The 17,111-nt window shown below is 35.1% G+C and overlaps 2 protein-coding genes across 11 annotated transcripts; one reads left to right on the top strand and one right to left on the bottom strand.

The window, feature by feature from the left end:
* The first annotated feature begins 153 nt into the window (after window positions 1-153).
* On the top strand, window positions 154-5,330 carry LOC112462395 (ATR-interacting protein mus304). 8 transcript variants are annotated; one of them, XM_025028162.1, is made up of 14 exons: window positions 155-316; window positions 734-961; window positions 1,037-1,310; window positions 1,375-1,610; window positions 2,365-2,495; window positions 2,595-2,692; window positions 2,767-2,907; window positions 3,043-3,188; window positions 3,392-3,799; window positions 3,879-3,967; window positions 4,049-4,185; window positions 4,246-4,293; window positions 4,400-4,960; window positions 5,036-5,330. In XM_025028162.1, exons 2-14 carry the CDS (start codon window positions 746-748, stop codon window positions 5,263-5,265), a joined length of 2,715 nt encoding a protein of 904 aa, XP_024883930.1. In that variant the 5' UTR covers window positions 155-316; window positions 734-745; the 3' UTR covers window positions 5,266-5,330. The 8 variants fall into 8 exon arrangements, with proteins under 8 accessions (XP_024883940.1, XP_024883925.1, XP_024883906.1 ...); XM_025028176.1 differs by having other exon boundaries at window positions 4,400-4,475; window positions 5,036-5,175; XM_025028172.1 differs by having other exon boundaries at window positions 154-316; window positions 844-961; window positions 4,400-5,330.
* Window positions 5,331-7,210: 1,880 nt separating this feature from the next.
* Window positions 7,211-14,585, bottom strand: LOC112462379. Of its 3 annotated transcripts, none has more exons than XM_025028115.1 (10): window positions 14,332-14,585; window positions 10,233-13,900; window positions 9,736-10,148; window positions 9,615-9,641; window positions 9,319-9,459; window positions 9,129-9,250; window positions 8,935-9,059; window positions 8,565-8,848; window positions 8,294-8,476; window positions 7,211-8,118 (listed from the first exon to the last, which is right to left on the bottom strand). In XM_025028115.1, the coding sequence occupies exons 2-10, from the start codon at window positions 13,651-13,653 to the stop codon at window positions 7,849-7,851; spliced, it is 4,986 nt and encodes a 1,661-aa protein (XP_024883883.1). In that variant the 5' UTR covers window positions 13,654-13,900; window positions 14,332-14,585; the 3' UTR covers window positions 7,211-7,848. The 3 variants fall into 3 exon arrangements, with proteins under 3 accessions (XP_024883883.1, XP_024883894.1, XP_024883900.1); XM_025028126.1 differs by having other exon boundaries at window positions 9,736-10,145; XM_025028132.1 differs by lacking the exon at window positions 9,615-9,641.
* Between the last annotated feature and the right edge of the window lie 2,526 nt (window positions 14,586-17,111).

Genomic DNA, 17,111 nt, shown 5'->3' with positions numbered 1-17,111 from the left:
AAACAAAGACAGAAGGGGCCCATGCGCAGCTTTCTCTTTTTATTCTGCGCAGCTTTCTCTTTCTATTCCTATATCGCTTTTTCAGCTCGCTCGCGCACTCTCTTATATCTCTATGCTTCTGCTTTCTGCTCATGGCTCCTGCAATTTTATGTGCTTCCACCTACTGAGCCTTTATGCAAAAGTCTGTTGTGTTCCCCGCTTTTTGTGTGCGATGGCCTTTATTGGTATGGCAGGAATCATATAACTTGATTCTGTCAACTTACGTTTAAAGTTGCTTTCCATTTACACTCAAGTGATCTGAGTTACTCAATATTATGTGAGTATTTTGTACTTAGGTAAGATATGTCATTTTGCTTATTTTGGTGACAAAGCTATCATAACAATACGGTCCATAGCCTCACTTTTAACATGAGTTTATTAGATTCATTAAAGCACATGGTTTCGATTGTAGATAAAAATTCAATTAAATCTCACTTGTCAGCATGCAAAAAGAATGTGCATTTAACTGAGTTATGACGTCACAAGTGAGAATTATTTGAGTTTTGTTGTAAATGGAAAGCAACTAAATATCTCTCACTTCGCGGGGCAGAGCGACACTTTTTTCTGCCAGATTCTTTCGTTTCACGCAAAAACGCGTCGATTGAGCATAATTCCATCGGTATTTGACGTGAGGCCCCTAAACTGTATAATTACCAAGCTTCATCATTTGCTTTTTATACTATGATCTTGATAGTTTCGTATTACGATGTTTAAACGGTCTGAAGAAACAATCATGGATGATTATCGTTTGCCTGCGAAACGAGCGAAATTCGACAATCCTAATAAGAATCTGGAATATCGCAGAACACAGGAAGAGATCCCTACAAATAGGAATGCTCAGAATGATGATCTTTGGGGTGACGATTTCGACGAAGAAGATATTGAGGAAATGGATCTGATTGCCTCTCAAGCTTGTGTACAGGTATTATTACTAAGGAAAGGTTAGTTTAAAAATGCACTATAAAATTTATTTATAATTCAAATCTTTACTTTTAAGGAAGCTAACTTGCTAAATAATTTGAAACTGTTTGAACATGATTTGAATTCAATGAAATCAAGCTTTCCAGAGAAAACAACTGCCATTGCTTATAATGAAACATCTTGTTCAAAATTGGCTATAGAAAAGTCTAACTTACGATTGCTAAAAAAGAATATACAGGGTACGAGTCAAGATATAACAGAGATTAATTATTCTCAGTTCAGAAACAAATTAATAGATAAAAAAGATTACAATTCAACTTTTCAGAAAGACAATAACTTTATTGTACAAGGTAATACTACTGTTATAAAAATATGAATAATTATAAAGTATTCTTATTTGTTTTATATTTATAGGTGATAAAGAATTAGAAAAATTAAAAACTGAAAACAAAAAATTATTAAATGACTTTATAACTAAAGATGGTGAAACTGCATTTTTACGGCAGCAACTACAACAAACTCAGTTACGAATTGAAAATGAGAAATTAGAAAAGATGCGTTTGATTGAGGAACAAGCCAATCGTCATAGATCAGAGATTAACAAAATTTATAAAGAAAAAGAACAACTAAAGACACAATTAGAATTACAAGTGAGTATATTTTTTTGGCAAATCTGCAGTAAAATGGCACCCTCTTTGATTCTTTTGAAATTTCTATATTTTGTATATTTTGAGTCATAAAGTTTCTGAAAAAAAATTGCCATTCACATTTTATTTGTTTATAATTAATACTTAAAATATCACAATTGGTAAGTAAGGAAATATAGACTTGGTTTTTTATGTATAGACTCGGTAATTTATGTATATTTTGCTTAGGGTACAAAATTACCGTAATTCGAAAAGTAAATATTTATAATAATAAAAGAAATAGAACCGTTACGATATACAATCAAATTAGAATCAAAAGTCATACGACGGTAAATATTTGTCCCCCAACAGTTTGATTAAAGCAGAGATTACTCTGTATTTGAGCTTTCTACTGTTTTCTAAAACATAAATTACAGAGTATTTTCTGCTTTAACCAAATGTTGGGGGCCATAAATGTTGATTTCAAATTTAATTACGGTAAACCTATTATAATGACATCCTAAGCGAAATATTTATTCATAAATTATCATTTCTTTACTTACCGATGTGGTATTTTAAGTATTAATTATAAACAAACAAAACATAAGCGATGATTTTCTTTCTCAAAATCTTTTTCTTGATCCAAAATATACAAAATATGTAAATTTTAAACAAATCGAAGAGATTGCCGTAGTTACACTGTAGATTTATTTTTTGCTTGTTATATTACAAAATTGATATTTATAAATGTAAATGATAACATTATGTATCAATATAGGATCTAGAAATAGGAAATCTTCAGGAACGTTGTAAATTGTTAGAATCTGGGAATATTAAATTGAAAGAACCACAAATGTTATACATGAACACTTCTGTTGATAAATGTAAATACACCACTCCAATAAATCGGTAAGATAGTGTTTTAAAAAAGTAAAAACTCAAATTATTTGATACTTTTAAAATTAGCACTCAAAGTATACATATATAATTCATATGTACTCTTAATAGGACTACAAACATAAATAAGAATCTAAAAGTGAAAGAAGCATATGTACAAGCTAATGTCTATAAGAAAAGTGATTATCAACTCAAGACATATAATACTTGTGAGTGTATTAGAAAACTAGCTAAAAAAGATATATTATTACGATAATTTCGTGATATTAAAAACATTTTTTAGATATTCCACTTGCAAGAATTTCAGAATTAATCTTTGGAGCGTCATTACCAGAAAAATCTATTGTTAATGTTAAAGTCATAGAAAAGACTGGTAGGAGAAATTTACCCATTTTGCAAGAAGAAGAAACATTTAGAATTTTTGGTAAATAATGGTCATGAAATTATTCTACAGGACTATGTTAATACAGTTATATTAAGTAGGGTTATTGTGATAAAAGATATATCAATATTATCGTTGTGATTATTTTAATATTTACAGATTTTATTTATGTTGTAGAAAATCCAGAATTAGTAAAACCAATAGTTACTACAGTAAATGGAAAAAGATTGACAACAGAATTTGTTTTACTTGAAATTACAGCCATTGAAAGGAGAGTTAATACAGAAATAGAATCAGAAAGATGTATACCCATAATCAATAAGGTATACAAACATATTAATATTTAAATTTCTTTAAGTATTAAGTATAATTTACAATGAAATTAGTTATGATAAAAGTATATAGATTTATTTATGTCTCTCCCCCTCTCCCTCCTCCTTCTCCCATGTACATATGCATGTGTTTTATATATATGTATATGTATATATGTATGTGTGTATATATATTTATTTATAATGTGTTTTAGCTGGTTTTAACTACAAGAGAGTTAATATTGAATGTTATAACAGTTCTGGAAACGATTTTTCAAGCTATGAAAAATGATGATATTCGGGATATGAATGACTTATATTTTTCTATGGTTTATAAAGATCACAACATATGTATTAAATCTGAATGTGAAGCAGATGCATGGCATGAAGGAGAACGTGGTGTCGAGGCTAGAAGATTGCTCGGTATACTTTCGTACATTAGTATTGAGTCATCATACTTAAGTAATTATATAGCAGGAAAGTCACAATTGCTCACTCGCAGTGATGAATGTTACAATCATTATCTGCAACAAATGACACGTTATAATACATGGTCAAAAAAGGGCTATGAATTTGAAATGCTCGAGATTATCCTGGAATGTGTCACTTTAATAGAACGTGTTGTAAGTACACATTATTTTATTCTTTAAAATATTAATTTTTATCAAATAATGATTTTTAATTGATAAATGTTATTTGCAGAGGAGATCTCATCAATTTACAGGTCTTATAAATGCAATTATAAAACTACTGTGTAATGTGCAACAGAAAGTGGGTTATTGTGATAAAGGGTATATTAATATTATTCTTGTTTGTTGATTATTTTAATGTTTACAGATTTTATGTAAATTCGTTTTTTTTTTTTTTTTCAGATTAGAATATATTTATCTTATATTCAAAGAACTTGTATTTTCAAGGCCATTGTCACTTTGTTACGTTTCATTAGCAAATTTTATAATGGTCTTTAGTAAATGTAATGTATTTGTATCAAAACTTTGCACAAATTCGCGTAAGTATATCAGATATGTTTAATAATTTTTTTTTATATTAATTATCATTATTTTAATAGAGTTAATAACGATAAAAAGATGGAAAGGAGTTTTACACTTTACACCAGGTATATTATGCCATTTGTAAATAATCTGAAAATACGCACGTTTTCTTACAATCTACTTTATTTTTTAAAGGAACATGCCTAATTATAAAGTGTTTCTGTTTTTCAGATGCTTGTGTCTTACAAATTTATATGGCACAAGTGGAGCATTTTTACCCAGACTTTTTCACTGCAGTAAACATGACGTATGCATTAATATCATCTGTATGGCATCTTCTACAGAAGAATAATTTATTAAGAAGTGAAAGTTCAGAATCTTGCAACTGTTATACGAAACTATTACGATTTATAATTAATATGTTAAAGAAATGTTCTGAAAACAAATTAGATATAATCGATAATATTGAATGGCAAGATTCATATTATGCTTCCAAAAAATTTATATTCAAGAGAATTAATTACAAAGATCATGCATGTCAGATGAAATGTAACAAACAGAATATGGAGAAGCATCTGACTGAAATATATTCAGAAAAGTTGGATCGTAATTTTTGGTTTGATATTAAAAAGATTCATTACAAAGTATTGAGACAAGGCATCAGATTTTTATGCCACCTCGCAATTTGTGATCCTGATTTTGTTATTCGGTCATCCGATATTGAAGACTCATTTCATTTATTTATACGAAACATCGCTTTTTTTGATGATTTAATACTTCATGAAAATGAGCGTAAATATCATAATGCATGTATATCGTATGTATTATTCGTTTTTCATGTAGATAACATTTATATTACTGTTTTAGGAGAAGCATTAGATCGTATAAAAACTACATTCATCGTTGATAAAGATGTACAATGTGAAACTGAGACACGTTATAAAAACACACATGTTAATCAATTGCATATGACAAACTTTGAAAAGAAAGTAACTCCCACAACTGAAAGAAGTCGCCATACTGGACCTATCGAAAATTATAATAAAGTATACATGGCCATCAAAGCGTTGTATAATTCTAAATCAACACAGAGATAATTAAATATATTAACTTCTCAAAACTGTATTTTTAATGTTTATATAAATATATTTGTTTTGTGAGAGAGAGGGAAAGGGAAAGGGAGTTTATAACATATTGATAAAATTTAGAACTTTATACATAGACTCTATAGTTTATGTAGTATTGATGATTGATATTTTATATTTAAACCATCGACATATTAAGACCTCCGTGTACTTAGCAGACAACGATGATATTTTTTATTTTTTACTGCACGTGGGACGTGTTTGGGCAAATTTAGGATTATATTCTCATAGTTTAGAAAATAGTTTATTTATAATTAATAAAAGTTAATTAAACGTATAGTTAGCAGACAATTTTAAAAACATTTTTTTTTCTTTTTAATCAACGTGAAACCATTTGGGAAACGTGTCTGTAATGTTTTCAACGTTTGGGAAATAATTATTTCATCTGAAAATAAGTTTATTTATTAATCGATTAAAATCGATTAAAATTTAATAATACTTTATTTATTAATTGTTCTGTGTCACTATTCAAAAATGCCCGCATTTTAGTTCTCAATATAAACCAGCCGATAATTTATTATACAACCAATTGTCGCCGGAATAATCATCAATATACGAATTTCAATTCGTCGAAATATACGAAAGATGCTTATAATTCTTGTCTTGTAGTTCGCTGATACGCACAGCAGTTATATCATCCTCACTCACTCAATTATATCTTTACAATTTACACAAATATAATTTGATATATCTTCAAAAATACATTCGCACTCCATACATGCATATCACTTCGTTAAAGAATTCTTTTTTTTTTTTGTAATAAATCTGGAAACAAGTTAAAAACTTAAACAGTTAAAGATTTAAACAATGATATCAATAATAATGTAATAATATAATGATTAATAATAATTGAATTTATCATAAGCACAATGTCACTTAAAATATGTAATGTATTTAATGTACAACAAAATTCTTATCGCGCTATTTTAAAACATCTATGAGTTATTGGAAAGTACTTGAAGAATCGATCTTAACATATATTTCAGATATATTTTTTTTTGCCTTAAGAAATAAAGTATTTCTTACATGTCGTATTGTTGCAAATTTTTAATAGATGTTATACTGGAAAAAATAGGTTCTTAGTGATAATTGAAAAATATAGAATAGTAATGAAAATATTAAAAACATGGAAACATTAATACAATCTTTTCTTTCAAAATACGTTTTGCAGTATAAAATATTCAAATTTATTTATATGTAAATTGCTCTAACACGGAAGAATTTGCATACATATATCATTATGTTACATTGGAAGAAAGATCTACTGAATGTATCATTGTATAAAATACGACACATTGAAAGAAATATCTACTGAATGTATCAATTGTATGAAATATATGACACATTAAAAACATACTAACAAGGGAATCTCGTAAACCGAAAATTCTGATTTTGATAAAACTTTACACACATGTAGGGAGAGGAGAAGGGATTAAATAAATTTATAAATTTTTAGTTGCGGCCAAAAACGGATTCTAGAGGGTGAAACCACGAAATATCAAAAAATGTTTTGAATACTTTTCGAGATATATCGAAAAAAGGAAAAACCGCTCTATGAGGGCTTACCCCTTAAAATCGTTTTTGGGCCGCAACTAAAAATTTCTAAATTCATCTATTCCTTCCCGTTCTCCACATGTAAAGTTTCATAAAAATCAGAATTTTGGAATTTGCAAGATTCCCTTGAAAGTAACAAAGTGTAGACATTTTTATAGATAAAAAATTTTGCAAAATTTAAAAAAAATTTTCATTTGTTTTGAAATAATGGAGGCGTAAATTTGGTTTTACTGTAGCACCAAAGTACTTGCTTTTTCTATATAATTATGTGTACACATATATATGCAAGACAAAATTTAAACAATTACAAATTCTGTGTGTGTATACGTATTATTTGAAATGTTATATAATTATTGTAAATTATTCTGTAAAAAATGTTTTTGTACAATTATGTAAGATACCCAGAAAAATAATATAGTGCCACAGAGGAATAGTATTTTCGATTTAATAAAATGCGATGCAAATATGATACAGAGAGTTGTGACGTTTGATGCATATCATCGTAATATTTCAACTCATTTCAGATCTCGTAATATATATTGGAGCTTATGTATAAGATGATCATGATACAAAGATTAAATTATTTGCCTATATTCACATGAATATCAGTTTCTGCTATAATAATTATTATGCTATCATTATACTATAATGGCAAAATCTCGGATAGAGCTAAACTTCTGTACCAAATATGAATATGTTACATATGCTTGGTGTACTTACACATGTGTACGTGTGAATTCTCTCATATTTATCTAACACGTACGCACACAATTTTTACAACTATAGTCTCTGGGTTACACTTTTCGATCATATCTCATAGTATATATCTATACAAGGTTTTTCATTATTACCATAATAAGACGTCCATTTGATTGGTATTGATATTGGTGTAACAAATTTCACACCGTGTGTTATTAAATGTATCACCGAACAATTAATTGATGCGTTTTGTATTAGATATAAGCAGTTATCATAATACCACTAAGATGGTTCACTGCTCATCTGTACGTCACTAGATATTGTTTGAGGATTATTTTCGGTATTCTGTATAGGCACCTGTGAATCAGAAATATTATCAGCAGTCCTTTTAGACATAAGTACGATAGGAGCACTTGCTACTGTTGTCTCTGCTCTATGATACTGCTTCACTGATGACGACAGTGCTGCTTTTGATTTCACTTTTGCTTTAGCCTTGGCTTGCTGCTCCATGCTATCGATTTCAGCCCAAATACTCCTCACTTCTTTGAAAAGCTAAAAAAGAAAAGTTTATCTTTGTCTAAGAGAATACTATTATTTTATACTATTATTTTTTATTTTTAAAACAACATATTATTATAAGAATTTAAATTGTTATAATTTACGATATTGATAAGACAATAAATAAGGCTTTTAAGATTATAACTGAAGAAAATAAAAATAAACTTACTTGATTCAACCATGTTTCATCAGCTAATAATTCGTTTAATATTATTGTAGTGTCCTTATGCGGATCGGCTACCTTTTTATCTGCTACTCTTCTCGCACATTCCAAGAACATTAGATATTTTTGATGAGCGACTTTATTATACAAAGCCACCTTCTTTTGACAAATACGGCACAACAAAAAGTCCTAGGAAAGAATAAAAATAAGTAAAAATTAATAGATTAAATCTAATCTAATAAATTACATCGTATCACGTTCAATTTGCGTATCATACTTTTTCGTGAGGTATTCTTGGATCGGGTGGCGAGCCTTCTAATGTAGTACCATTATATGGCTGTCCATAAAGCAAAACTCTTGCATAGATTTTTGCTTGCTGACAACCAGCACAAAATTTCCCTTTATATTCTGATGGCAGCAGATCTTTAAGCACGTTAACACATGGCCACGTTGATATTGCCGTCACGACACTTGTTTTCCACTTGGTTGTGAACAAAAGGCGACGTTTTCTTTCTTCTGTTATTTCATCGACAGTCTTAACATTTGATAGAAAATAATCATCTAAGCAATAATAAGAAACATATATAATTATTATTTCATCATGATGCATACCAATGATAAGAAATATCAGTTTATGTTCAATTTACCTTGTTCCTGAAATATTTCAGTGAGAAAATTAGAATCCAGAGCTTGTGAAATTAATGTCTGTATGTATACTTCAAAATTATCTTGATATTTTTCGGTTTCTTTCATAAATTTATCGATGTTCTCACTATAATCAAATAGAAAGAAATGTTATAAGAATTTACAAAATTTGTCGAAATGGTTAAAACATATTCACCTGTCATCAATGATCATTTCATCCCTCAAAAATTCTACAATTGTTTCTGTCTTGCCTTGTTGCCAGAATTTCACCGGCACTTGTTGATATATGTGACGATTTTGTGAAACCCATGCAGAATACTGTAAAAGAATGAAAATTATAAAATAATGATATTCTTTGTATTCTGAAACGTTTAATTAAATTTTACCGTAGGTATGTTTCTATATAAAGTTTTCCCACTGGATTTGAATGGCTGATATTTTTGGAGTAATGTTTTGCCATCTATCCTCCAAAGAGGAGGGTCTTCTTCTTCATCCAAGTCTGTTTTGATCACGACAAATTCGCCAGACTAGAAAGTAAAGAAAAATATTACTACTTTCTGTTGAATTCAATAATATGTTTCAATTACACAACGATATTATTATAAGCCTCTTGTGTAACAAATTTAATGCTTAGGTATTCTTTTATTTAGCAAATTTTAATTAAAATAATATTAAAGATTACCGCGTCTTCTGAGTTGCCTATCGAATGCTGCATGCAAAATATGATAAGATTATTAATTTGTTATTCATCAGATATGACCAATACAATATGCAAAAAGATCTTTGCAGAATATATTAGATACCTTAAATGGCGAAATATCGATATCTTCGTCACTTGCCGCCGCTACTAATTTTTCATCAATTCTGCAAGAAAGTTTGCTGGAACTTTTAGAATTTTTTGAGGGCGTCTCATGCTTTTTCCTCGTTGATTTCTTTGAGATAATAGCTTCCCCGGACGAATAACCATCCTCTTCTAGCATCTTCCTAATCTTTTTCGTGATGACGGGTCTCGCACGTTTCTTCCTTTTCTCTTCTTCATCTCCAACCAATTTTACAGCAGGTGTCCATGCTGGATCGGAGTCGGAATCTATCTGTTCCTCATCATTATCAAAATAATCTATACCTTGTTGTCGATCTAAAAATTGTTTCACTGACGTTTTCTCTTTTGCTTTTCTTCTTGATGTTTCGCGTCTGGGAGGAAGAAGTAAAGGATCCACTGTGCAAAACAATGTATGTTTTCAAAGGAGTAAAGTACTAACTTGAAAAAACAAGATTTATATAATAGATATATTTATATTACCTTCTTCAATTTTCTTCGAAGATTTCTTCTCTGCTTCTGCTGCTGCAGCTGCTGCCGCAGCAGCTCTTCTCTTCCTATCCGTCGGTCCACCAGGCTTAATAGGCCGGCCTTTCTTACCTTTTCCTTCCGGCTTAACAGCAACAATTTCAATATTACTCGTATTATTAGCATTCTGCACCTTTTTTTCCATTTTCTTAGAAGGAAATGGAAAATCGTCATCACTAGTAAATCCATCGTCGCTCGAATCAAAATTTAATTTTTTCCTTTCTTTCGGTAACGGAAAATACCTAGGATCATTAGCGTAATCTATCGCCGGTGTTTCCTTAACCGACGTCTCCTTTACTACGATCGGCTTTTCTTGAGGTTTAACACTTTCACCATTCGAAGCTTCCGCAGGTTTACTTGGCTCGACAGGTATATACGGTTTTGACCTATTCCATGTGGCTTTTCTACCACCACGTATAGCAGGTGGTGGAGAAGGGTCCCTTTCACCTTGCAAAAATTTTAAATAACTCGTCATAAAGCCCGTATTAGGATCTCTGTTGGGCCGTTTAAAGTCTTTATTTATTTGATTCATATTCTGCATCAGTTGCTGGTCTTGTTGAAGAAAGCCTAATTCTTCTTCAATATTAGGAACAATTACTTTAGGCTGATCATCTCTGACCTCTTGATTATACGTAGTGTTTTGGTTTGTGGTGTTTTCGCCGAATCCTATCGGCGTTATTTCGACCGAGGATTGAAATTCGTGCGAGTGATGTGGGTGATGACCCGCGGGAATATGAAAAGCCGGAAAATATGGGATGGGTGGTGGTGCATGATGATGCGACACCATTAATGATTGGTGCTGATGAGCCGGAGTGCCTACGAAGTTACTCGAATGGTGCAACGACGACTGAGAACCAAAGGCGGCGGACGCGGTCGGAAACATCTTGGTGGCCGGTGGCGGTATATTCCACCGTTCAAATTCGAAGTAACCGTTTTGCTGTTGTTGATTCGCCGCGTTATGGTGCGCAGGCGGAGGTATCCTACTGAGGTATTCCGTCATTGTCGTACCGCCCGTAATCTCGTTAGATAATGGCGTGCCATGTCCACCCTTTTCCAAATTTTTCCTCTTTTTATTGACGCTGTCGGCTTTTCGCCGTTCTTCAACCTGCTTTTCTTGTTCTGCCGTACCAACCGAGGTAGCGGCAGTCGTATGTTGTTGCAAGCAGGGGCCTTGCTGCAACGTTTGTAAATTCTTTACGATGCTCATTGGGTCTCCCCTACAGCTGCTTAAATCTTGCAGCGCCACTTGATTAGCTTCGAAATACGACTGCTGCCTGTCCACCGATACATTCATAAGCCTTTGTACTTGCTGTTGGACCGGTAAGCTCTGTGCATTTATGTCGCTAGTCGCCGTCGTCGCACCAGTATAGACGGAAAACTTCCTCGTGCCGTTTGCTGTTTGCCGGTTGTCATTTTCCCAACAGACCTGTTGCTTTTGCGTTTGCGAAAAATCTTGTTGTTGTCTCTCATACGTTTTACTCTCCGCGCTGTAAGCTGTCTTGTTATTTTCCGTAGTGCCCAATGCTCGTGTGATCACCGACGAGTAAGCTACCTGTCCCTGAGATGCCGGTCTGGGAACGGTGACATCCAAAGGTGACGGTGGAGCGACTTGTTGAGTGACTCCGCCCTTATATGATGCACCATTAGTACACTGACTACCGTTGGTCTCGTGCTGTTGCAACGGTGATGGTGACGACATGGTTGCCAACGGACTGTTATACATGGGATACGCCGGACTTGGTACATGACCCAAGGGACTAGCCTGCGAATGAGTCTGCAGAGGACTTGGTCGTCGCGGAACAACAACACTGCAGTCGGGTCCGTTTTGTGTCGAGGTATTGGACGAGTAAGCAGAATCCGTTGAAGTTGCGGACTTGGATCTGCCCGGATGATGATATTCTGTATCGCTCGTTGATCCCGTCAAATAATGTCTATATGATGTAGTCTGCTGTTGCTGCTGTTGTTGCTGATTCAAAACATGAAACGTTTGTTGCTGCTGCTGCTGCTGTTGCTGCTGAGGATGCTGTAAGTTGGATGATGTCCTCTGGTTGGTCGTAAGCTTACCATTGGTGTTGTTGCAGTTAGTGGTACTATTTGTAGTATAACTCAAGTTGCGACTTTCCATGATGGAGAAACTAATCGGGGATGATTGACTGTTATCATGTCCCTGTTGCTCGTTTCGTCTGTGCTCAATTCCGTGGCTCCCTAGGTCTGGATAAATCTTTGTCTGCCCTTTGGTCTGAATATTCTGTTGAGTCGTGGTGGCAGATGCCGTTTTGTTAGGTGACGCAAAATTGCCGTTGCGCGTCCCCTGCTTATCCTGAATTACCTGCGCGGAGCCTGATCGCACCGGAGCACTTAGAAAAATCGTTGTCGATGTGGTCGATCTCAAGGACGGTTGCGGTATTCTGTATTCTTTGCCAGAAGAGTTGCTTGGTGTCGATACGATACACGATTGCTGATGTTGCAGTGACGATTGCACTTTTTCATTTTCAGTGACAGACTGACCTCCATTACCAGTGCCTGGATAACTATCAGACAAGGTGTCAGAATTAAAGGTTGGAACTTGATGAAAGAATGTTTGATTACTGCTGACTTGTGACGTAGAAATAGTGGACTTTACGCTAACGGTAGGTGATTGAGGTCTCACGCTGATCGACTTTTTTGTGTCAGTCGGACAACCAGACGCCTTGAAATCTGCGTTGCACACAGACGGAGTAGTTATTTGAGATGCGTTAATGTTGTTTATGGTCTGTGTTGTACTAAAATGGGCATTAAACGTATTCTCGTAGCCAGTACCACTAGATTTCGTAGAAGGCGGACCCGGAGACGACGGAACGACGCTCTCGTGTGGTAAAATACCAAATGGGCTAGGAAGCTGCGTATTGTTCTGAGATGTCCAGGCTAATGTTGATGTCGTAGGTGACGTCGATGCTCCCTGTTGCTCGAAAAATGTAGCTTGATGAGCCGAGCTATAATTTTCCCTTAATGTGGAGATATCCGATTCAGTCGTGTTTTGTTTTGTCGCTGATACCGCTTGTGCTTGAGCAAGTACTTGCCTATGTTGAGTAACATAATGCGCCTGCTTAGTATTAGGATGAAACAAAGGTGAAAAGACTTCATAACCCACAGAGGGTGGAGATAAAAACCCCCCTGGGTTAAAAGGGGATGGTTGACCCGCCAGAGTTGCTGTCGTATGAGCCGCTTGTAAAAGTAATTGCGACGTAGTTGTTGATGGCACAGCCTGTGTGGCAGCTGTTGCTAAATGATGAGGTACAAAGTCACTAGTTGTAGTCGACGTCGATTGAAACGTGCCAGTGGAGCTGCCCGCAGTTAGACGATTATACGACGTGTACCATGGACCAACGGGATCCATTACCCAAGCTTGGCACTACAGTGCCTCGCTTGGTATATATTTAGCAGATTCTTCTGTTTGACAATGTCCAGGGTACACTCCAAAATATTCTCTCTCATAACATAACTTTTATCACAACTTCTATAAGGTTATTTCCACTCTTTTGTAACTTATATACTGAAAAACACATTTCAAGAGTAAATGTAGTCATAAGAAGTTCATCCAAGCATCAGGATTACCAGCATATCGAAGGCTCCCTCTATTCTCTCTGAAAAAGAAAGAAAAATAAAGCTATGTATACTTGACTCTGTTTCACAGTAGACAATAAACAAATAGCGTTTATTAAAAACAAAGAAATGAAAATTATATAGTACTTTTAAATCAAGCTGTATTCTTTATACCCCAATAAGTCAAATTTTATTTGACTTATACACAATTAATACATTGTCACTCCAAAAGAAGTTTAGTTATAAGGTGAACAATAAGATTATCAAAAGGTGAAGCAACACATGTCGATGAAAGAAACACACTACGATCGCTATGACAGTCCCTTCCACTCATTAATTCTGTCAATTAGCACAAAGCGATTATATGGTATTCCCGTAATCGTGATATCAAGGTAATACACAGGCCCCCGCGCTGATAAAAGAATCGATCGCGCAAACGGTAAAGGGAGAAAAAACTCGTGGATTGACTTACGTTTTACACAAGATCCAGGACGAGGCACAATGGGAAAGTGCGCGTTGCAGTCGACTGATCGTAAGTCTCTGGAGTACTGTGGGGTCGAGCAAGCGAGCGAGCTCGAATAGGTGACGACGGACGATCGCGAGCGTTCGCAGGATCCGAGATTATTCGCCGATGAAGCGTCCTTCCGTGCGTCGTGACACGCGTGACGCTTAGCTACGATCGACAGCGATGACAATCGACGCAGGCACTGCACGCCCGACGACGGCGACGACGACGGCGGGACGGCGGGAAACAGCCGCCGCATGCTCGGCGGCACGTTGACGGTGACGACGACGACGGCGACGGCGACGGCGACGGCGACGGCGACGATGTCCTCTCGGTGGGCACGCGACCATACGGCGGGCCGAATGTCGCGAGACGGTGCGACACTCGTCGGGTCACCGGATACGACGATGTCTGGGTGAAAAACACCGGTGTAAATATGGCTACACGAACGAGAGTCTCCGCACGACAAACGCGCGACACGCGATACTCGGGCGGCACGGGCGGCACCAGCGGCAACAGCGGCACCAGCGGCGACGGCGGCGACAGCACCACTGGACGGCGAGTCGCGCTCACATGATCCGAGCGTATGTAGCGATCGCAGCGAGAAGCGCGCATTACGAGCACCGCTTGGCGCGCGTTCCAACCACGGCAATTAGACACTCGCGCGAGATCATTTGCTGTCTAGCGACGAGGACCGATGATGCACCGACATCCGTGCTCACTATGCGCAATGTTGTCCCATGTCCCATACCGCTGATCGCTGACCATTACTAACCGCCATTTTGCTCCCGATCAACAATAGATCGTGCCATCTTCCGTCTGCTTCGGGGAAATCTCGCGGACCACTATAATGCCAGGCGGGATTTTCAAATAAATTGATTAACCCCTTTAGATTTGTTACGACATGGTTACGACTTATATATTTATTCGCCAGCCAGAGTAATAACTCGAGAATCGAATGCTTCATATTATAAGCCATCTTTTTGTGAAAACTTTAGGTGTTACTTATGGACGTTGTTCCGTAGCTGCGAGCTACTTGATTTTGTCGAAACCGAGCTCGAACAAACGAAACTTATCGAAAGAAAGTTGGCAACCTGTTGAATATTAAAATAAACTCGTTCTCGCTTATTTTGTTCTAAGTTTAAAGTTTAGTGTTAAGTTTAAAAATTCAAAATAAAACGAAGAGTCTGTTTTCTATTGCTGAACCAACTGCACTAGTTCAGAGTTTATCTTTTTCCTTCAATGGAGTAAAAAAGATAAACTCTGAACTAGTGTAGCCAGTTCAGCAATAGAAAATAGACCCAAAATGTTGCAATGTATGACATAAAAATGAGAAGAAAAGGATAAAAGAGAAGATCAAGGTACGATATCGATAATGCAAATTCGTCATCACAATAATAACATTTATTATAATTATAATGTAAGAATATATTTATAATTATTACCCCCTAAGTAATAATTATAATAGCGTAATGCGTGAGTATGGTCACTCGTATCAATTGAGATAGATACCATTTTTATATTCTTACAACTGCCAAATTTTATTGCTACGGTAAAGACCGAGTAGGCATTTTACGAAAATTCACGGATCACCTTACCCGGTAGCACGAGAGAAAAATAGGATTCAACAATTAAGACACTTAGTTGAGTATATCGCAGATATCATAAAGTATACCAATGCCACTGTCCTCAGTAAGACAATAGGAAAAATCGATAATATCGTCGAGATATAACACACACCTGTAAATCTCAGGATTCAAATTTAAACATATTGACTTGATCGCAACTACGACAAAATAAGGATTGTTTCAACTTTCACTTATTACGAAAATAAGGAGATCAAAGAATACATAACGGTAACAAATTGTTATATGAATCAACAAAACATTGGACTTATGTCCGTGCGGTTTTTTACGTGTAAATGAAAGATGCCCTTACGATTCATCAATTCTGGGCAGTAATGTTAGATTTAAGCTTCGAGCCACTCGAGAGTCGGCTGGTAAGGAATACGTACACAAGAGAAAGCTGTGTACAGGTACGTTTCCCACCAGCCGACTCTCGAATGGCACAGGGCTTAAATCTACCATCACTGATTTTGGACGCTTCTCATGGATCGCTGCATTCAATTTGTCCAATTGGGCACAGAATACATCCGAATTTACCGTCCTGTTCTTTTCAAAGCAGCTCATATAAAACAACACCCTTCCAATCCCACCAAATTGATATCTTCGGAACGAAATCTCGCAAACCACTTCTAGCATATGCATTCTTTCCTCATCATACACTGCACATATCTCTTTACATGTTTGCGCCGCGTTATTGCCTTTTTTAAAATAAAAAACATATGTCGAAAATATTCATTTTGATTGTTCATCTTTCAAATGATGCCAATAATACAAAACACAACTAATCGTCACTCTTTTTTAATACACGTTGAAATATCGCCTGTCAAATAAATTATACGCTTCCAACATTTAAACTGAAGTTAATTGCGCTCAGAGCGCCTAAATCTATCGGCAAAAACCGCACGGACTTATTGGCCAATAATATAGTCGATGCAGATTATAATCACGAAGGTATTCAAGGCAAGTATATTAACAAACTTGATTATAGTGGCGGTATCACAGTTATTTTGATATCATACAATAATTGCAGTCGTCCGTCTCACACTCACAACTTGTAACTTGAACTAAAACAGTTGCATATTATGGACGACAGATGACTATATGTGTAAGTAAATCACTTTT

The sequence above is a fragment of the Temnothorax curvispinosus genome, unplaced genomic scaffold, assembly GCF_003070985.1.
Source record: "Temnothorax curvispinosus isolate PA1 unplaced genomic scaffold, ASM307098v1 QBEX01001321.1, whole genome shotgun sequence".
NCBI classification, from domain to species: domain Eukaryota; kingdom Metazoa; phylum Arthropoda; class Insecta; order Hymenoptera; family Formicidae; genus Temnothorax; species Temnothorax curvispinosus.
The sequence above is the reverse complement of the archived record's forward strand: the minus strand, read 5'-3'. Positions and strand labels throughout refer to the sequence as shown.

Bases quoted from the DNA above. Each gene is read 5' to 3' on its own strand.
- LOC112462395 (XM_025028138.1), top strand. From the start codon at position 746: ATGTTTAAACGGTCTGAAGAAACAATCATGGATGATTATCGTTTGCCT. The intron at 3,800-3,878 runs GTAAGTACACAT...TGTTATTTGCAG, and splicing joins TCACTTTAATAGAACGTGTT to AGGAGATCTCATCAATTTAC. The intron at 3,968-4,048 runs GTATATTAATAT...TTTTTTTTTCAG, and splicing joins GTGGGTTATTGTGATAAAGG to ATTAGAATATATTTATCTTA.
- LOC112462379 (XM_025028115.1), bottom strand. From the start codon at position 13,653: ATGGATCCCGTTGGTCCATGGTACACGTCGTATAATCGTCTAACTGCG. The intron at 10,149-10,232 runs GTAATATAAATA...TGTTTTGCACAG, and splicing joins TTCGAAGAAAATTGAAGAAG to TGGATCCTTTACTTCTTCCT. The intron at 9,460-9,614 runs GTAATCTTTAAT...TTTACTTTCTAG, and splicing joins TAGGCAACTCAGAAGACGCG to TCTGGCGAATTTGTCGTGAT.